This window comes from Pungitius pungitius, chromosome 1 (genome assembly GCF_949316345.1).
Source record: "Pungitius pungitius chromosome 1, fPunPun2.1, whole genome shotgun sequence".
Taxonomy (NCBI): domain Eukaryota; kingdom Metazoa; phylum Chordata; class Actinopteri; order Perciformes; family Gasterosteidae; genus Pungitius; species Pungitius pungitius.
The window spans coordinates 10,565,868-10,588,051 of NC_084900.1; the positions used below are offsets into that span (position 1 = coordinate 10,565,868).

A 22,184-nucleotide genomic window follows, 5' to 3' on the forward strand; every position below is an offset into this window, starting at 1 on the left:
GAGAAATGCCTTACAAGGACAATAAAGAACATGTTAGTGACTAATGCATTCAAAACAAAGACATGCAAGAGACTTCGTTATCATCCGTGCAATCCTTTGTACAGGGTTGTTTTTTCAATAAAATGAATGTATGAGTCTGGTGAACCGACTGATACGTACACACTGTTGACATTGCTAGCCTGCCTTCATCTTAATCATGCCGTATCTGACACTGGTGTCTGAGCCACCAACAGCGTGTTCAATCAAATCAGTAGTTTGCTCAACATTAGTGGCATTTGTTCACCAGACCTGAGACCACAGCAGAATAAAGTGGCACTTGAGAAAGGAAAGAGCAGGAGGCAGCTGCAGCTGGCCAGTGGAGGGCTGGATGTACAGACAGCGAGCCAAGAAAAAGGTGGGCAAGTGGGTGAAAAACAGAGCGCAAGAGGAGTCGCCCGAATAAGACGTAAGCACGTTTCCTCCTAATGGCAGAATTATGGCATCGCTCCATCTGCCACTTAATCATAACCAACCAATCGGTGCTGGCTCCGTCCGGCACTCCCATCTGTACTCGCTGAAGATTTAAGGATGCAATGAAATGCTCAGATGTCGAGGAGATGAGAAGACTCGGAGGTGCTCAGATTTGTGTCATGTCCCCAGTATTTGTGGCGTGGCTGTGATGAATTGATTTGTGCTCCAATGTTAACGCAGGATGGAACCTGAGAGAGGCGGAGCGTTCCCCCGTGTCTGTAGTATTCAGATCTCTAAGACCACTTCAATGTAAATCCGGCACATCGTGATCAGAATCTGGCACGAGGTCTGGCATCCCGTTCTACTGCCAAGACAACACAATGCGTGTGACTGGCTCTGTGTGATAGCGTGCGTGCGGTGGAAATGGTTTCGCATGTTGCACAGATGGAATCGCACCTTTCTAATTTCCTGATAGGTTACCTTGGAATAAATGTCTCCGTTCCATGGATTTTTGACTTTTCTGCCATCTGTTAACACCGGCGGTGAACACACGGTTTGACAATGGGCTGCCATTCTGCTCTCCTTTCCTCTGTGCGTCTTTTTGTTGTTGTTGTTCTCCTCACCTTTGTCTGCCTGCTTGAGCTAGAGGTGGCCGGGCGGGGTGTCTGCTGTATTTGAATGACTTCTCGAGCAGCGAAAACATGGGTTTGTTTTTCATTGCAGGAGCCTCCGCCTTATCGCCCTAATGAATTACAAGCAAGGGAACGAAATCAGAGGGAGGCAGAGTGATTGGACTCAGCAAAGGGTCGGCTGCAAACGGACTACAGCCAGATGAATAAAACGCTGCCTGCACCTGAATCACACATGTCATTAAGCAAGAGGACCATTGGGGCAGCTTGTAGTCGAGACTCGTTTGAGCTTCTGTCCACCGGCTGGTTGCTGCTGACGTACACTTGTTTTGTACATTCCACCTGCAGCCGCTTCTTCTCTTGGACATTAGACATTATGTTATAGATACTGGATGATTTAGCAGGAAAGAAGTAGTCAATTCAATTCAATATCAAAAAATGAATCCCAAGCATCAAGGAAAGTCATCTGTGACGTAAATTGGTTCTGGACCCTTGTTTGTTCTTATTCTTGGATGCTGATATTCCAAAACCGGTCCAAGGCAAAACCACGGTGCTTCCTTGATGTGGAAGGGTTTATTTGAGTGAGCTCTTTGCTGGTAGCACCAACAGTCTGTTGTTTGAACCGGTATTGATTAGAGAAAAGACAGGCTGGCTTGAAATGATTCAATCTTTAGCGACTTAGGCCAATAAACATAACGCTTGGTAGTTTGTGCTCCTGCATTTAGGAAGCTGGCGTCAGCGAATACTTAAGACTGTTTCATTTTTGTTCAACAATACAATCTATCTCCCACTTTTAAAAATGTTAATTTTATCCGTAAGGCTCAAACATGTTCTGCCATTATTTGTACAGGTGCTGTCATGATGCTACTTCAAGCAGTGAGAGCTGCTATATGTCATGCAGTTTTGAAAAGCATTTTTCTTCATGCACAGGTGTGTGCGCGTTAACACACACCATTATACATCGAAGAAGACTCTGTGGTGGTGGTTGTTTGGCCTGCTGGTTCTTTTAATGTTGGTTTTCAGTGTGGTTGCTATTCCTGAGGATGATTGTGCTGCGACTGGATTGACTACAACTGTGAATGATCACAGAATGGATGGGATTTTGGTGATAACAGCAAGTTTTGCTCAATCAGGACCTGAACATTTTTTAGATCATGTGTCCTGTTTTAGCTGTTTGCTCGGTACTGTTGTTGGATACCATGTTGACTTGATGTTACAACAGCTGGAGCTCCTCATGGACATCTTTCTGTTATATTTACTGACACGTTGTGTCACTATAGCCTGCAGCTAAATAGTGAAATGCGCTTTGGGTTGAACCGTCTTACCCTGTAGTGTGTTTCCAGGTTTATCTCTGACCCTCTCTATGTGAGACCTTCAGGTCTTTTTTAAGGATTTGTGCACAGTGGGTGATGAGGAATCCAGTTCAAGCCTTTTCTGCCAAACAGTTCTGTGTGTTCCATAAGTACTCCAGAGGAAAAAAAAGCATTTGTGAGAGCAATAGCCTTCGGGGGTTGCACCAAATGAAAATGCTTTTTTTTCTAAACCCCCTACACCTCACTCAAGAAGTGTTTGCTTGTTTTCTGTTACTATCTTTCTCTCTATCTCTCGCTTTCTCTCTCCTCCTTTCTCTGTCTGTCTGTCTCTCTCTTTTTTTTACCCTTGATTTGAACTCTGACATCCAAATCTGCCCCAGGATGTCTGTCACAAACTGCAGTCCAACGTTGTGACAATGCTTTTTTTCTTCCCGTGCCTTTTATGACCTTCTTTTCTTCCTCTTTCTGTTCTTGTTTTCTGTTTTTTCCCTTTCAAGGTCTGGCGCACCTGACGTTAAACGACCAAGGTATGGGTTCATTCCTTTTTTTTTTGGTTCTGGTTTTTTAGAGGAATTGACTCAGCCTCTCCTCCCAAGCCCTCAAAGCTGTTGCTTTTCCTCACAACTTCCCCTTCTGCTTCTTACCTTCTCCTGGTGCCATGTCCCTCCATCTCTTCACAAATCTTCCCTTTAAAAAAAATGTGCAACATCCTCACCTGTTACTGCTTCGTTCTTCTTCTATTCCCACATCTCCTTTTTTTTGTTTGTGACTCCTGCCTCTCCCTCCTTTCCCTTTCGCCATGTCTTTGTGCTTCTCTGTGACCTCCACAAATGTGTTTCCCACCCCTTGTCCTGTCCTATGGCTAACGTCCTGGACCTTCACCTCTGACCACCTTTGACCCCGACGACCTCACCCTGGGGCTGAAGGTAACACTTTTCTGCTATCCCTTCTGCTTGGGTTTAAACAGAAAGTAGAAAAAAAGAAACTGCTGATTCAACATGAAATGTGTTTGTTGGTCAAAGTTTAAAAAGCAAAATGTATCCACAATCCCATTCACTGACACTTCAAGGTGAAAGTGTTTTCGAATGTGCAGAGTTTCTCTTCACCACTCTGCTGACATTCCCATTGTTTGGCAAATTGTTATTTGAAGGGCAATCTGATTCAACCAAATATGTCGGTCTTTTTATGAGAATTTTGTACAATTGCTTTGATTTTGTTATGAACACCGGGTTAGTTTTGATGCTATATTGTGTACATTCCATACCATAGCTGTTGCTATTTGATATTTGCCACACACCTCTCCTTATCTAACACTCTTTATTCATTTGTTTCACCATCTCGCATTTTGTGCTTTTGATGTATTTTTTAAAGCGGGTATTGACATAAAGTAAAAGGCATTTTATGTAATTTAGTTTAATTTACAGTTACACACAAGTCTCCAATGTAAGCATGTCCTATCCTTTACAGTAACCACTCCTCATCCACTGACCATCGTTGACCTCTGACCTCATTGTGAGGGCTGCATGGAAGGGAATAAAAGGGATAAAGCAAAGTTTGCAAGAGAGCAAGGAAGTGAATAACTGCAGCATCCAGTGCATGCTGTCATTTATACTGGTCTTCAATATTCATAGTAACAACCCATCTCTTCTGACTCAGTGCTTCCTTATGAAACATTGATTGCTCTCAAGTTGTTTCTCCATCATCTCGTATACCCACCAATTGATGGAATGGCTCGGGGCTCCTGGTATGTTCAAACACTGACTCGCCTTGTTAAAAAATACAACACAGCGACTTTTAGTGGATCACTTAACCCAGTAAATCTTTCCAAAAGCGCCTCAATCTGTTTGTTCATCTGATGGATTTTAGCCTCACACAATGGGGAGAAACATTTCACTATTGCATCGGTACTTTATAGTTAATTCTCATTGTAGGTTACATTAAACCTGAGATACATACTTAATTACTAATGCAGATAATTTAAACAACTGCAGCAGCAGGAACAAAGCATACTGCGGCAACTATCCCTATTCAATTCAGTTCAATTTATTTTGTGTAGCACCAAATTACAAATGGCCTCGGAGGGCTTTACAGTCTGCACACATGCGACATCCTCTGTCCCGAGAACCTTACATTGGAACAGAAACTCTCACTGTAAGATAAAGAAACCATAGTCTTTGGGAGAGTGTCAGGGGAGGAATTGCTCTCCCAGGTTGGCTAGAGTGCAGTAAGTAAATCGCATCTGTACAGAATGAACAACCTAACTGAGATACAAAGTAGAATAATAGGATAATCATTTAGATCTAAAAATCAAAACGTTCCATGAATGTTGGTTCTAACACTGCAGGTGAAAATTTCCAGGTCATAAATTTGCATCATCATAACCTCTGCATTACTTAAACAATGTCTTCATTGTTTAGACATTAGTTATTGCTACTTGCATCACATATGCACCTTTAGCAATGTATTTATTTAAAATATTCAATGAAATCAATGTTTCCTTTGGTATATGGACAAAATGTCAACTGTATACAATGGCTTTTCTTAAGTTATTGATATAGTCTATAGTCAACAAACCCCAAAACACTCAACACACTTCAGTTAGTTATTTATGTTTCAAACTAAAATGCATAACTTCGAATGATTCTAGAGTCAGATGTTAAGTCTTGCTGCCTTATTTTAAGTTGATCAACAAATTTGAAGCAATCCCCTTCGATTTTCAAACACATAATGATGGGTATTTTAGTTTTGTTTAATCTACGAAAGCTTAATTCATTTATCAATCAAATAACCATCAAACTTATGTCTAAAACTTCTATATGACTAAATCCAAAGGTGGAACACATTCTATCGCCAGCAGACATTCATTTTGACCAGCAGAATCATAACTCTAATCTCTTTTTTTTTTATCTATGCAGCCTTTTCTCTCCCTCCATATAAGTGCTGGGCTCACTGATTACTTCAGTCACTGGCTTGTCGCGAGATGAGCACAAAAAGAAAATAGAACGTAGAAGAATGGAAAATCTGACATTAAGGCATCTATCAGTCTCCCATCATCTCTCCGGAGACACGCATGGATCTCAACATCACACGCTCACTCTGCTGTACCACATCCAGGGCTTAGATGTGGATTCATGCCCCCCCCCCCCTCAACTTGAAAAGATGCTGCAACTGAAAATCCCAGAACTTTCTTTTTCAAATGACGTGCGGGTTGAGATTTTGAAAGATAAGGTTGGAGAAAAAGTTGTAGCGACTAAATACAATCTATCACAAGCACACTGATCCATGCATTTCACTAAATACAACCCTCACTATAACTCTTGTACATGAGTTTCTCAAAAGCAGTTAATAATTGTAGTAATTAAAGAAAAAAAAGAATCTCCAGATGGGGCACAGGCATTCGGAGATGAGATAAAAACCACTGTACATACACCATATACGGATTGTTTTATTATGTTTTCTCAACAGGACTAACTCATTCTGATTAAATAATGGATATTTGTATAAACAGATACGCTAGCTTAATAACCTTGGGATGGGTGCTATATTATTAGAGTTCAAATTAAATCAGCGGATTATGCAAGTTTTATCAAACATTGCCTTGCAAGTATTGATCTGCATGTAGCCAGAATTAATCCAAAGTTTGCTACCAACGGACGGGCAAAAAAATAATCAATAAAGCTCTCTGGCAAAGGCAAGAATGTGTGACATGTTAGTGATTTAGCTGATTTTCACTGGAGGATTTAGTCACCTGTCGGCCCCACAGGCATTGACCTTTCTAAATATCTTCGTTTGTGTGCACACATGTATGTTGGTTATTGGGACAGACCTGCCTCCAACACACAGAACAATACTCTTGGTCAATGTTAACGATCAGAGGGCGGCTGCCTCCGCCTTCACGTAACCCGGCCTAGAAAAATCAATGTCAGTCTCTTCTTAAACCCAAGGCTGTCCTTCACAGCTGTAGGAAGGACAAACCCCAGGCTTCAGTCACTGCTGATCTCTATCTGCCTGTCTGGAAGAGTGCTGCCAACCCTACACCTCAAACGTGTGCTTGGAAAGCAACAGATTACATTTAAAAATGGAACAGGAATGTCATAATTATCACAATAAGCTTTGTGGAATATGATATCTCTGAACAATAATTATCACTAAATGTTCACATAGACAGAATATGTTGGAACAAAATATCAATTGAGAAATGCAAAAATGTATAGTCCGGCATTGTTTAGTGCTTTCCCTACCACTAAGACTTACTACTTACTTTTCAATACTCATTTTTACAACCTTTTTGCTTTTTTTAACTTTAAAATATAGAAGATCTCAATTTCTCATCTTATTGAAAACATTTGGATTTTTACTAAGTAAACATATATATTTTTGATCAGACACTATTTTTGTATGAGTGGCAGTATAAGACTATTGAGAGACACATACTAATGAAATGCTCTCTCCCCCACACTACTAAAGGTTATGAACACTCGGCCTATTTATAGTATCTTGTGTATAACCGCCACGGGAAAGTGGATCGAAGCGGAGCATTTCATAGCAGTTTCAAAGTCTGGCCGAGAACAAGCAGCTCACTGCGGGCTGAGATGAGGCGGACCGCCCGGTGCTGAGGGACTCAGACGGTCCGTTAACTACACCTCACATTTTTGAGTGTCACCGTGGGCGGAAACCGAGATGGGACCGTGAGCTGATGTTTCTCAAAGAGATTCTTTGCAGCAGCACACTAGAGGGAAGTAATTTGGGTTTACTAATGGAGGCAGAAAATAACTCAGAACTTTTTGGGGTAGAAAAATGTACGTTGACCAGTTGCTGCTGGAAATTATTGTGATTAGATCAACAAACCTCTCAAATACGTTTTTGCAAAACATTCACAGAAATGGGAAATAGGGCAGAGCTTGCTGCACAGCTTGATCCCTGGATTGTCCTCATTTGCTTCAGTTTTGTCCAGGTGTTGCAGTCCAAAAGGCAAATGGATATTATACAAAAGCTCTTCCAAAATAGTTTATCTTGTCAGAGACCATACATGGCAGTCCCTAACGACTGTGCACACATGTGGGTCATTTTAATACATCCCGTTTTTTATCATATTAATGGTTTTGAAATGAATGCTTTTAAATTTCAAATTCGAACAATCAATGTTATATGGTAAGGCCACATTATGAAATACACAATATACATTAATGGCAGCATTATTTGTACAGTTCTATTCCTATCTAAAGCTTTGTTGAGTAATACTTTGGTCATGATGCATAACAGTACCACAGCCGTGAAGAGGAACAATCCAGTGTACCGTATTTTCCGCACTACAAGGCGCACCGGATTATAAGGCACACCTTCAATGAATGGCCTATTTTAGAACAGTTTTCATATATAGGGCGCACAGGATTATAAGATACTGCAGTCAAACGTTTGACTAGGGTTGCGTTATGCAGCCACTAGATGATGCTGTGTTAAGTCAAACTTTATTAAGCGTTCTGACAACTCCGTTGGCCCCCATGGTAACGTTCAAACGTTAATGTGGATATTAACAATATGTCTCAACCTCCGACATTCGGTCTTGATTAATGAAAACATTCTTGGCAAATGCTTTCGCTTTAGTCCGTCTTGCGCCGGTCCAAGAATTTCACCTCTAGCGGCACAATACGAATGCCCCCGGGCCGTCCCTCATAATCATGGCTTCAGTTCAGAGGAGAAAACCCACAAAATAGAACCGGAGTCCTATTCCATTATTCCTAGCTGCGGTATTCAGGCGACCGGGCCTGCTTTGAACACTCTAATTTTTTCAAAGTAAACGCTTCGGGCCCCGGCGGGACACTCCGTCAAGAGCATCGAGGGGGCGCCGAGAGGCAGGGGCTGGGACAGACTGTGGCACGCCTCGCGGCGGACCGTCAGCTCAATCCCGAGATCCAACTACGAGCTTTTTAACTACAGCAACTTTAATATACGCTATTGGAGCTGGAATTACCGCGGCTGCTGGCACCAGACTTGCCCTCCAATGGAGCCTCGTTAACCAGTATGGATCAACCAATTAACCAATTGATCCATATATAAGGCGCTTCGGATTATTAGGCGCACTGTCATTTTTTGAGACAAAGGCTTTTAAGTGCGCCTTATAGTGCGGAAAATACGTTATATGTAGTCGCATCGGTCACATGAAAGTCAATAAATAGTGATGCTAACATACCATAGTGTAAGCTAATATAGAGGTAACCTATTTCAGTAGAACAGCATTCCCCAAGATGTTCATTTGCTATTCTAAACATTGGCCCAGAAGGGTTTTTAGCTTTTAACAAACTAATTAAGGCCCTTAAATAATTAATAAATTGCTGTTTCTAATAATAAAATAAAAAACATTGCAAGTTAATTGCTCTAAACTGCCAACATTTCCGGCCCTTCGGCTTTGGAATTTTAGATGTTTTTAAACACGGACCATTTGGTACCTTATTTGATGGAGTCCTCCACCGCCACAAACACCTTATTTTGGCGTGGCCAGCATGACACATGCTGGGAATACATTTACCAGAATTGTCTTCTTAACGGGTTTAATGTTGATCTTTTTGAAGATACTTTGGGGAAAATGTAGGGAATATTCAGCCCAGTGTGTCTCTAGCCTTGAATGTAATGGACTAGGTCCAGATGAAGATAGGAGTTTATAGAGTCTTTGTGCCACTGTGTTTGGTCTAAGCTATTTAAACACACTGAGTGCAGTGAAGCTCTACGTGAAGCCACTGATCTCACACTGTTTCTTTTTACCTATCCTGCATCATTTTTGGAATAATTGACCCAATAATCACAAATTACACTCATCGACAAGGATATTATGTTTAAGCTGTTCCAATAAGCTGAAACAAATCAGGTTTCCATAAATAATGTAGATCACATTAATGAACTCTTTACTGTCGTTTACGATGTGCAGTGATGTGCTGCTGGTCAAGACTTAGATCCTGCTCCTACACACAAGATGGATTGCTCTCAGCTCGTTAATGCTGTGTGAGAGCTTCATAAAACACCTGTATGCTAACAGCTGACATTAAATGAAGAATGAGATGAGGTTCAATGTAGCCAATAGATAAAAAGGCAATACTAATCACTACTGGTCAACACACTTACTATTAATGTATAAACAAAGTTTATCATTGGTGATTTGTTTGTGATATACCAAATGTTATCTACAACATATTGTGAAGCAATAGTTATTTTTTATTTTGGACTACATGTAAAGGACTGACCAATCATTTTTTTCAAAAAAATATATGAACAAAAATAACTATAAACACTGATAATTAAAGGTCTTTTACCCATTGACCTTAACAATTCAACTCCCAAGAAATGTAGATTAGAGATGAACACTTTTTATCTCTGTAACCAGCGTGGGGCTGTGGCTTAACTTGTTGCCAGAGATACGGCTTCACACCAAACTGCTGTTTTTCAACAATTACACAGCAGAGAGGGTAATGGCATGAATGCCAAAGTTTGATTAATTATTAAAGCCACTGAAAAATGTGCCACTGAGCTCTTAAGAATGATTTGATGAATAAGAAATGCAATTCTATTGACAAATGCTATTAACTAAAAGCAACAAAATATACATAGTGTTCTAAGCGTTGGAATTCTATAAAGATTATGCTCTATCCTTTTAATTCATAACTGGACATTTTTAGTTCTTGAATAATGCATACAAAAAAAACCTACCCTGCACATTAAATTAATCAAACATGAATAGTAAATAATCCAGACAAAGTGGAACTCAATTTGCATAGTGAACTCGCCCGAGGAACATGAAATTCTTAGGAAAACTTGACTTAACATTTAGGCGAAACAAAATTCCTCTCTAAATGACGCATATCCTCATTTCATCCTAAGCCAGGAATAAAGTCCTACACATCTCACACAGCATGATGTCATGTCATCTAAAATGGCATCATCGTTGTAAATTCCAAGGGGTGATCATTCAGAATATTTCAGTGACCCCATCCACCCTACTCAGCAGCCTGGGCAGAGTATACTGTCTGGCCTGCAAGTGTTGTGCAGAGACATTAGGCCGGTACGACAGAAGTCCTCACACAGGCAGGAATTTCTCCTGACGCAGCAGCAGGCTTAAATGGAAGGAGCTCCACAGCAGCCTGAATGTGCTGCACACAGTCCCCACAGCCACGGAGAGAGAAGCCTGGGATCAGTAGATGTGAAGCTATGGGGCCAGTATGGCTACAGCATATCACGCCGTACTAGACTAACACGATAATACTGACTGGCCTGCTTCATGGAGGATTATGAAGAGCTTACGCATAGCATGTAGTGTAGTGGGGCAATAGCACTGCTCACCAAATAATAACCAAAATATCCAAATCCTTTGTCGCAGTTGGCAATGTATTAGTCAATCTGTACATGGAGTCATCACAAACATGAGTCTAATGGGGATTGACAGAGCTGGACCGAGGCTACTCTACTTGACCTTCAGTGGTTTCCTCGGGTGAAGCGAATGACAGAGTTTGAGGTCGTGACAATCCCAGTTTCTCCCCCCCCCCCCCCCCCTCCTTTAGATTGATCGGAGCCCGCATTGTGTGTTCCCAGGCTAGTCACGCCTTGCTATTGGCAGGTTCATTTAGACAAATTGACAAGGCGAATCATACACACAGCGGACTGCCGCTTTACAAGGGAATGGATGCTCATTGCTGCTCACATATGGGCTCTCACAGCAAATTCCCTTAGTAAGCTGTTCCCTTTTAAACTTTTGAAACACACATTAGCCACCTGGTAAGTGTTTGACTGACCAATGTTAAATGTTTTTGACTTTGTTTCCCCTTTAGAGATGAAAGATCACTAACAATGCGGTTTGCATAGCAGAAATAAACGATTGACCACACATAAGCTTGTGTCAAACACAGTACAGAATCATATCCTCTAAAGTGAGGATACCGTAACTCGCCGTCACACGTGAGCTGGTCACAGGGAGAGTAAGGTGAAATAAAAACAGTGGGCGCACAATCAGGACAACCAAAAACACCGTACCGTTCAAACCAGGTTTATTGGGCCTATAATACGGTAGTGGGGGAAAAGGGGCTGAGCGGAACCAAAGCAAAGAAATGAATGAAAAAGACCCCTAATCTAAACACACGTTTGTTAAACGCTCTGAAAAGTACAGGTGGGTGGTCCGCCCAGATCTTACCTAGTGTGTATAGACAGAGGTTTATCTACGGGTAGTATGTAAACCCCAGGGTCTCTTACCTACACACTCCCATTGTGCGGTCCCCTTTTCCCTGGGACAACTGAAGAAACAAAAAACTGAATAGTACAAACAATGGGTTAAACACAGACAGAAAAATAAAAAATAGCTTAACCTTGACCAGTACAAAAGTCCAAACACCAACGTACACAAAACAAAATGAAATGGCCCATGAACACCACTCTGCTCAACACACAAGTTTGGTCAAGTTCTCTTTTCACTACAGTCCTTCTGCTCTCTCTCTCTCTCCAACCGCTCTCCCTCTTGTCTCTCGCGACCTCCTTTTAAACCACTCCATCCTGCAGTTGATTGGCTGTGGGTGAGGGTGATTAGTGGCTGCAGGTGGGAGCTGGCAGGGGAGATTATTGGCTGGTGGGTGTGTCAGAACACCTGTGGGAACAAAAAATCAAAACATACACACACCCCCTCCCACCAACAGGCCGAGGCACGTAACATTAGGAATCTGACTTCATTAAAGCTTGACAAAGCTGTACAAAATAAAAAGGATCTTGAAAAATTAGGCTTCAATCCGTCATATTTATTGTGGGATGTAGCTGTCTACCAACAATATTTAGAGCAGCAAAAACTTTGAAAGTTAAAAGTGAAATACATCAATGGATGTTGTTATAGAAATGTCTTGGTGAAGGTGATATCAACAAAGAGGATGTAAGCAGTGTGGATTGGCTGTTGAATCCCTTCCTGTAAAGCCCAAAGCACCCCTTCTGGCCTCTTTAGAGTTCCTCATCCTCTCCTATGAGGCTGATTCCAGCCACCCTACCAGGCAGCTCATTGTGGACGTCTGCGTCTGTTATCTCATTATTTTTGTGTGTGTATATATATTATATATATATAATATATATATATATAAATATATATATATATATTAAACAAATAGTAAATAGATAATATGCCTATTTGCATATGCTATGAGTTGGATTCTTAGTTCAAGATAGCATATGCAAATAGGCATATTATCTATTTACTGCATACAGAGCGGAGTGTCCGCTGGCCAGATGCTAAACTAGTCCATTTTCAAAGTGACTTGTTAACTGAAAGCAGTGTACACCGGAGAGGTCAAGGTTCAAAATGTCAAATGCAAATTTGTGGACACTTTAATGCCTACAATCTAATGCAACGCCATCAACTCTCTAATAGAAGTGTTAATAAACTATGTTTTTTAGCCTCTGTGTCAATGCTGTTAGATATTGCCCCTGACTGTGCAATACACAATGAGCAACGAGTAAACGTTTCTAACTGGTAGGTGGTTGGTAGATGGTATAACACAAGATAATGTTCAACTGCAATAATGTAATGTAGGAAAATATAATTATGTTATCTCAAAATAGCAGTCCTTATCCTAACTCTGGTTTATGTGTATGGAAATACAAATAGCACACCATATGACTGTATAATGTACAAAGTTGAACATGCGAGAGTACATGATGATGTAAAAACAACAATGTTAAAACTTGTGTCAGAGAATATGCCCTCTTCAAAAGGACTGGACTTATTCAGTGACCTAAGAGGTACAGTTTGTGTCTTTATCCTGGGAATGTGAAGAACGATTCAATCATTTTCACATTTATAATCTTTTACTTAATAGACTTGTTGAGCAATTTAATGTGTAGATTCACATTATTAGGTTGTTCAACATGAAGATAACCGTAAGTACTTTGCAGTCACTTAACTTTCTCAGATGATTGGTTGGAATCTTTGCATTTTTTACACAAACAGTCCCATGAAATGTTAATACGGGTTACCAAGGAAACCAAATATTCTGACAACTATTGACTCATTGATGGATGGAGGTCACTAACTCCTTGAGCCTGGCGTCTGCAGTAGTGCAGGAGAGTAAATTAATTCTTCATCTGTAGCTACTGCCCTCTCTCCTTTTGTTCTTTAAAAATACGCTAACCTTTACCCCCAATGTTTTCCCCATGATTCCAAAGTGTGCCCCTATAGTTCCCTCTTTTTTGCATTTGGAGTCCTTACTTGATGGGAGCTTAATTACATGTGGCCAAGGGGCGTTCATCTTGGGGGTGTGTGGTCAGAGATTGAGAATTGAATCCAGGTCATGTTTTTACGTGTTGTAATTAAGGTCACAAGGGGCAAGAGGGAGCGGGAGAAAACCCCATAGGGGAGGAGGGACAGAGATGGAGGGAGAGGTGTGTAAGTGGGAAAGTAAGGCTGTTCCTACATGAAGTTGGAGACGTGGGAGAAAAAAAAAAGAAAACCCGTTGAGAGCCCCGAGGAAGATAAAGGGGGTGATGTAACGGTATATTTAGAGTAGTTGAGGAATTGAGGGACGTGGAACTCAATGAAAGATGGATGAGGGCGATAAGTAGGATGAGCAGCATATAAACTGTAACTTGTCTTCACTTGGTATCTGCTGACCAAATGCATTCTGCTATTCAAGCAAGCGGAAAGCATTCCGTTCTCAATCATTTCCCTGTTAACGTCTGCTTCCCAGAGAAACATAGTGAAGACGGGAGAGATGATGAAGACAGGGACATGGTGAAATGGAGAGGGGGGGGGGGGGTGGAGAGATGAGGCCCATCGGGGAATGAGTGTAACGGGAGTGGAATGATAATGGCCAGTGAGACCTGCTTTTCACCGCTGTCTCCGCGATGTCGGTGTCACCGGGCAAAATCTGCCGAGCATGCATGTACCGTAACGTCTCATCTAGTCCCTGCCTACACGCGGCCTCTACACTCTCCTACTCAAACCAACAGTACAGGAGCTATAAGCTATAAGCTTCACACCCCTCAGGGACCAGGAACTCCCGGCAATTACCACAAGGAACATCAAAGAGGTCACACTCTCATAGAATTAATCATCTCCTTCTCACACACACAGACATACACACTTACCCAGATGAAGCGGTCTTGCTTCATCTCCTATTTCTACAGTTTAAGCATTGTTTGATTGCATAAAGCTCATGAATACCCTTTCCCAGATAAAAGCATTTCAGTCAACGAGGTTAGGCCCAAAAGTTAAAACCACGCTCTGGTACCACACTCCCTCTAATGTTCTCAAAAGCATTTACATGTAGACTGCAGCAAAATTGAAAACTGAATAAGTAAATTATAGGCAGCATATGTAATAGTCTTTTCAGGGAAAAAAGAGGCTCTGGCTGGTCGACTAGAAAGAAATGTAATGAACAAAAATAATCACGTTCTTTCAGTTTCCCTCCCTCTGTCCTGGAGAAAAATATATTTTAGCATTTTGTAAATAAAAGAAAGAAGGGAATGCTAATCTCTTTGGTGGAAGAGGACTGGCTAATGAAACATGCTGACACATGTATTAGTAGCTACCATAATTGAATACGGGGGATTTGGAAGAGGGAGAGAATATTATTAAGCTATGTGGGGATTTTAAATCCTAGAGGGCCACACCAGCGCATAGGAACGTCCCCTTCTTGTCTTTGGAGAGGGAGGATTGGTGTTTTATTAGTCTTGCCTATCTGTGCTATGCTCTGTTTACCTAAAATAAGTCTTTGTGAGTGTGTGGTATCTCTTGTTTAACGGAATTGACTAAATTATGTGCTTGGACCTTTTAGCCTTCATTGTTTTTATCGAAAACTCCTACATTCAACAAACTATAATGATTGCGAGAAATACGCACAATGTCTCTCCCTCAGAGCCAGTCGGGCTCACAATGTTTGTTTTGCCCAGGGGCATAATGAATGGTGTTTTTTGAATTCCTGCTAAGGTGGTAATGACAGAGAAAAATTAGATAACCACTGCTAAAGGAAAATAAAGAAGTTCAGTGAAAGTCAGTGGGTTTGCCTTTAGCTGAAACTAGAGATGCAGTGAAAAACATAGCTATACTAATCCTTTTTTAGACAATTATTAGTACAAGGCACTACGTCTTACTTTAATTTTGTGGCCAGTGTCACTTTTATCACAATCTATCCTGTTAAAGCATAATAGAATAAAAACTGCAGGCAAAGTAGAGAGTTGATAGTGCAGTAGTAGTATAGTCCTTGTTATTCAACTTCTGGCTGTCGTAGTTAAATAGTTTAATTCCACTGATACATTGTTCCCAAAGTACCAACAAAGTCAATGTAATGACACATGCATGTAGGGACAATTGGGGCTCCAGCTAGTGGACAGCTCCAGTCATATGTCCTATCATGTACCATACGCACTGTCCTTCCTCCTAGAGGGACTTGGTCATATGGCCAATTAGTAGACGTTCACATTCTTAAAGCATGTCCTCCCCTTGCTTGCAGTAATCCCCCACTGCATAGCATCTGATCATTCAATGTACTAAAGGTAGGGGAGAATTCATCTTGAGATTAAGAGTACAGGAGAGTGCATGGATAGATGTGGCCTCTAATGGACCCTGGCAAGGTTGTAAAAGTGCAGCTATTTGTTGATGCAGTGACATTTTAAACGCCTCTGTGTGAACAGTTATGAGTAGGTAGAAGTTATTGTAGTCATTGACAGACCGATGAAACTGTATTCAATGACTGAACTACGAAACAATAATATGGTCATTAAACGTGTTCAAATGCATACTTGGTGCTTTTGATGAACAGCCAATAAAGGAAAAGTTTAACCCCCATTATGGACTGAAATATTAATCCCTTTATATCAAAACTATAAACACAATTCCTGAGCATTTATTTTTTTAAACACATAATAATTAATTTAATAATATCCATTAAATCAAAGAAAATACACTATAAATTAGTGAATATGTGTGAAACATCGCAACGTATTATTCTAAAAAAAAACTCACCGAGAGGAGAGATGTATTTCTGCGTTTTGCAGGTGAGCCGACCTTTGCCCGTCAAAACGACACATTTTGAATCCCTTTCCAAACATTTGAGAAATTACTCCCCATGACCATGACAGATTAAAGCTACCTATCTTATCTCCAAATGAGCTTAATTGGGCAGATGATGTCCGTAGTCAAAGGTTTTAACATATTACTGAGGCTTGGTGAACCAAAATAATTCCCCCTGCTTAAGAAAAGAAGCCCTTGTTGAGTGTCTGGCGTGCTTTTCAGTGCTCAGTTACTCTGCGTTCTCTGCATCAAGGTGAACTGTCAAATAAGCCAGACGGCATAATTCCTTTCCAAGGTTACTGTGAAGTAACGGGTTTTTCTTTGGAAAATAAGGCTTCACAATGAATTAGCTGCTCTTGCCTTTCACCTTTTTTGTCACAGGAACAATTGCCAAGTGCATGCACTAATCATATTGAAAGACTTGAATAACGTTTTTACCCTTTATGTCATTATATGGAAAAAGTCCCCTTTATTAATGCAAGCTAATACTGTACAGCATTTAGTTCCTGGCAAATGAAAAGGAAAAGCAGGTAAAAGGATGTCATGGCCTTGTGAAACATTTTACACCAGGCAAATATTCTGCAGCTCAGTTTTCCTTCCCGCTAATTTTGAGAATTCATAGTGTAGTGGGTGGTTTTGTGCTCACCGGAGCATACAAGCAGAGGCAATGAGGCGAGCAAAATAACATTAGATCCCCTTGTTTGAAACTGCGATCCATGGAGCAGGTAGACGGGGAGGGGAGGGAAGAGGGTCGGCGTTTGTGTTGGCGCCTCTGATCAGGTGCATGACTAATGACCGCGGCTCCAAATGCCAGCGGAGACGCAGGTCTACCCCGACGGTCGCTCCGTAGCCGACCAACACTAGAAAAGTCAAATTAAAGAAATCAAAAAAAGGGCTGCTTTTCTCAGCAAGAACGCTGCCACGGGTATTTAATGAGGAGTAAGGCTGGCCGTGGGGGGAGGGGGGGGGGACTGAGGAATTACAGCACATATTACTATGCCTCTAACATTATGTGCAAACTGAATAGTCTGATATCATATTTTTTACAGGGCTGTCACTATTTCAAATCTCTTTCAAGATAAAAACCAACTTCCATTAGCGCGTGAGACAGAAGGAACAGACCTGCTTGTACAGGTAGCAATGCTAGTCTTACCTTTACCACTCTCACAGGGGACTCTGTGTGAGGGCATTGATTTCTACAACAATGCCCTCTTGAGGAAATCTAGAGTAAAACAGCGAACATGCAAAGCTCATTTCAACTCTGTGTGGGTCTGTACACTAATTATTCCCTCTTTCAGTCCACCTATCTGCACTTACTTCTATTTAGCATAATTCACATTTATATGAGAGTATCATAAAATAAATGATTACCAGCTCCAACGGAGGAGGCATTGATGATAAAGTCCTGCTCTGTAACATTGGCATCAATTGCGGGCGTACGTAACATATTTATAATGTTCTATGAAACAAATGATAAGCCATGTAGTTTCATCTTCTACTGTCTCTCCACAAGATGAATCCCATTTAGGGTGTGATGAAGCTCAAAAAACGTAAAACTATAGAACATTGATCAGCAACCTTTATTAGTCTTCTAAGAAACAAATAAAGAACAGTCTGTCTCAACATTGTACTGACATTAGGAAATCACTCCTTTCCCGACTCCTACTTTGTTTTTCATAATGAATCCTCCTCTTCCACTAAGCCTTTGTTGTAACATGATACAAGGTGTTGAGAGATAAGGATTCCTAGTTGTTTGTCAAGCAAAATGATGAATGGACATCAATACTAATTTGCTTACCAGAATGGGCCACATTCACAGAAAGGGAAAACCTCTTAATGTGTGTTTTTAGAGCAGTTTAAGGGACAACGCAAACAGCCGCTTTGTGAGTGTATTACATACATACCACCTGTTCTTTCTGCTGATTCTCACTCTTATATGGAACCCCATCAAACCAAATCCAGGCCACAAGTTTTGATCATTTGAAAAATAAATGTGAACCTTTAAAGTTTCAATTTTGGTACATTGAAAAATACAACAATGTATTCAAAATAAAGATAGGTGGACAAAAAGTGTTTTTGGTTTGAATATAGTTTTGACTCTGTAATCATCATGACGGACAGTTGTGCCGTGCAAAACTTCGGAGATCGATGTGTGGTTAATGAAAGGTGATTTATTGGTCTTATTCTGCGATTCAAGGAAAGTAGTGTCCAAAACGGCTTGCTAAACAGAACTTTGTCACTGGCGTCAATGGTTTTCCATCCGATCCTAAATATGGTGTACAGAAAGTGTTGATTCAGTCACAGTGCTTACTTCTTCTGATGGCAACGCGATCACCCTGTTCCATCTGTTGAGCTGTGCCTCTATACGCCCCTCTGAGATGATGCCACGCCCCCTGTGCCCAAAAAAAAGAAATCCGAATGTTAAAACTATTTGAAACTCGAAAATATAAGATTTAAAATATAAAATCTGCCTCCAAAAAGTATAATGCTGCAAGTATCAAAAAAACATATATTTACACGAAGAAGGAAAAAGTCCACTATATTCCACCTTTCAAAAGTCCACTTTTCATCCATTTATACTTAGTCTGATTATATTGTATTTTTCAATTTTCAAGACCAAAAGCTTTGAAATGTTCAAAACCTTTGCTCTATATTTGGCTCCATATGACACTTTGAGTATGGGCTGAACATTAATAGAAAAAAGGAATATTATTATGAAATAATACAATTATCTCAACTCCTATAAGTATCTTAATAACAACGAAGGAAAGATGAGCTGGTGAATGGAGCAGTTCAAATAGTGATTCTGCATGGATAAAACTCAAATTGGTTAAATCGGTTTAGCCGTTTAACAAGAGACCTCCACAGCGGTAACTCTTCACTCCAACAGTGCAATGAAACTCCCGTAGTGGGGGAATGGATTTAGATGTGAACCCTTTAAAAGAACAGACGACAGAACAGACGGTTTGCTTTATTTGTGCTTTGCAAGTTGAGGACATCAGGGTCGATGCCTTCCCTTCTACACTTAGCCAATGAATCTTGCCCTGCATCCACACATTAATTATTCAGTTGCTGCACCCTCAGCCCGTTACCACCTTGTTGGCTTCAAGATGAGCTCATCAGGCTTTGACACCATTAACTTTTTTTAAGACCTGCCAGTTCTCTTTTCTTCTCCTGCTCACTTACACTTTAAAACAAGGTGTCAGAATTGTGTAGTTGCATTGATGGTATAATGTGTCTTTTTTGGAAGGGTTCTGACATTTACCAGTTTAAAAAAGCATTTAATCAAAAGCATCGAATTCTGGCTGTGAGCAGTGTTTGAAAGTCAACATTTACAAGATAATTAAAACCAAACGACTTTCAGATTTTATTTCTTGGCCTCAAATTACTCATTTGTGATTCATGACGTTTGTAGCGAAATATGGATATCAAAAGGATAGAATATTAAAACATTGATCATGGTGGTTCTATTTTTAGGTTTTTGGTGAAAGTTTAGCTTTCAATACAACATGTACTGAGTCAATTCATCGGCACAACCGAATGTGCTTTTGGCCAAGCCTCCATCTGCTTTACATGCACACTGTGTCACTTGGTCGCTGGGAGAAACTCTGCGTCTCCACTGAAGCAGGTAAAGATTAAAGGTGCGACGACTCATTCCATTATACAAACTCCAAGGCCTTAACTGCTCATGTTTTGAAAAATGAAAACCTGGGCATTAAAACTTGGTCAACACAGAGAACCTCTAGAAGTTTGAAATTCAGGTCCCACTCTTCCACAAGTGAACTATAATTATGCATTCACCAGAATTAACCTATTAAAAATGCCAGGTAATGGGACTGAAAAACGCATAAATACAAAACCAGCAACACAATGAACATTGAAGCCATGATGCCATTTGCTGTAGGATACAGTGCTGAATAGACTTATGACCATTACTGAAACATTTTACTCAATAGTAGCAACACGTGTTTTCACATGCTCTTTGAACGACATTTTATGAAAGACAATTCAAATTAATGTAAAGGAGTTGCTATACAATATTTTACACTTAATTGACACTGAATGTTTATCTTTTAGAATCCAACCTGTCAACTGTAAAGGGCGGTTTTGTGACACGATAGTTACGCAATAACATTCTAGGCATTAGAAATTAAAGTAGTAACCAATTAATTTCCTACTTTATAATAAATACATGCAATGCATCATTAGTGCGCCAAATCCTGGAAGCTTGTGTTTGGGGTACAACATCAAGTCTTCATTGAGGAAATATAATAATCCCACCGCCATTTGTAAGTCAGCAGTTAGTCTCATTTTAAATCACTTGACCCGGCCAATTAATGGGTAGATTAATCAACTAATACTAATAAGTGCATGATTTAATCAAGCAGCAGGGCTCGGCAACAGTGACCCCAGACCATTAACTCGGGTGGAGGATTACAGCTTTAGCCCAATCTCTCGCAGCAGAACGAGCACACTAATCATAAAGAAACCGAGCGGCGGCTTTGATCGCGGTCCACTCCAGTGTTTACAAAGTGCCCTTTTTAACCCCTTCACAAAGCTGAGGGGCTGCTTTGTTGGACTCAGGAAAGCCTTCAAAGTGCCCTTGATATTTCTACAGACAAGTGACACTGCCAAATGCTTTATTTTCTGTTTCCTGACCGGTTTCCTTTTCCTTTGTTTTTCTCTTATTAGCCCCACTATTTGCTCTACAGGAAGGCTGTTGGTCGTATCTGAGTAAAATATTAAATACATTTACAGATGATAAGATCGAACAAAATTACATCGTAACAGGGGGGCATAGAGTTTGAGGCATACCAGTTATCTATTAACATGTAATACGTTTGTTTTGCTGTAAACGTGTAAGTAATTATAGAGCACTTTTATCTGCTTATGATTGTTTTGTTTGTGCACCACAACGAGCCCCTACTCACTCAATCACATCTGCATAATGGTAAGGCATAAAGGAAAGTTGCTTTTCCTTTTTAGCAGATGTCCTCCTCGTAAACAATATATTTATCTAACGTGAAAAAATCTCATTAACCCTGTTAAGTTATTGTTATATGAAATATTTCCTTTTGTAGGAAAGAAAACTCAATTCATACCCAATGTTCAGTATGTGCATTTTGCTCATTACTGACACACTCAGACACTTTTAATGGCAGGCTAAAATTACACATTGTTGTTGCGCGAGCTCAAAATGGAAAATCAGGGAGCACTTTGGAGTTTTGCCATTAAGAAAACAAACTTAATGTAATCAGTAATATGCATGTTTTCACAGTGACAGTATTGAGCATGTAGTCATAAAACAGCTCATTACAGAAAAAGAGGCAGAATGCAGACTTGTGCCATGTGGTCTGTACATGCTGCACTTCAACTATAAAACCCTGAACATAATGTCCCTCCTCCACCACGCCACGAGCACGCCACGATGAGCCATTTGTCAGGGTTTGAGTTTGTGCCTCTTTTATTGTTTACATGTGGATAAGTTTGTATGCAAGCAGGTGTGTTTGCATTTGTGATGTCCAGGAGCACTTGACATCAGAGGAGAGGTACGAGCTGAGGGCAGCAGAAGGGGATTTGGTGAATCACCAGACTGCAGCCTCAGCATCAAGTCCAGAGGATTAGAGCATGGACTGGGGTTCAGGAGAGAGATGTGCAGACACACTAGGCGAAGGGGATCCGTGTGTGTGAAGCATTAGTTAAACCCCCGGCTTCAAGCTCCACCCCACAACCAAGAGGTGCTCTGTCATATATCAGGCGCGCACCCTC

General features: G+C 40.6%; 1 protein-coding gene and 1 long non-coding RNA gene across 16 annotated transcripts in view; one reads left to right on the forward strand and one right to left on the reverse strand.

The window, feature by feature from the left end:
• nrxn2b (neurexin 2b) overlaps positions 1-22,184 on the forward strand; it is a 493,664-nt gene that overhangs the window by 120,628 nt on the left and 350,852 nt on the right. For 11 of the 13 annotated variants that reach the window (XM_037480221.2, XM_037480234.2, XM_037480230.2 and 8 more), the window contains exon 4: positions 2,890-2,919. The exons of the other annotated variants lie outside the window; for them this stretch is intronic. In XM_037480221.2, coding sequence (XP_037336118.2) covers positions 2,890-2,919 — 30 coding nt within the window. The remainder of the gene's footprint in view (positions 1-2,889; positions 2,920-22,184) is intronic. 13 annotated transcript variants of the gene reach the window in all.
• Positions 8,072-22,184, reverse strand: part of LOC134127280 (uncharacterized) — a 181,230-nt gene continuing 167,117 nt past the window's right edge. For 2 of the 3 annotated variants that reach the window (XR_009956008.1, XR_009956006.1), the window contains exon 2: positions 8,072-8,388. This is a non-coding gene — a long non-coding RNA (uncharacterized LOC134127280). The remainder of the gene's footprint in view (positions 8,389-22,184) is intronic. The other variant, XR_009956007.1, reaches the window with a different exon arrangement.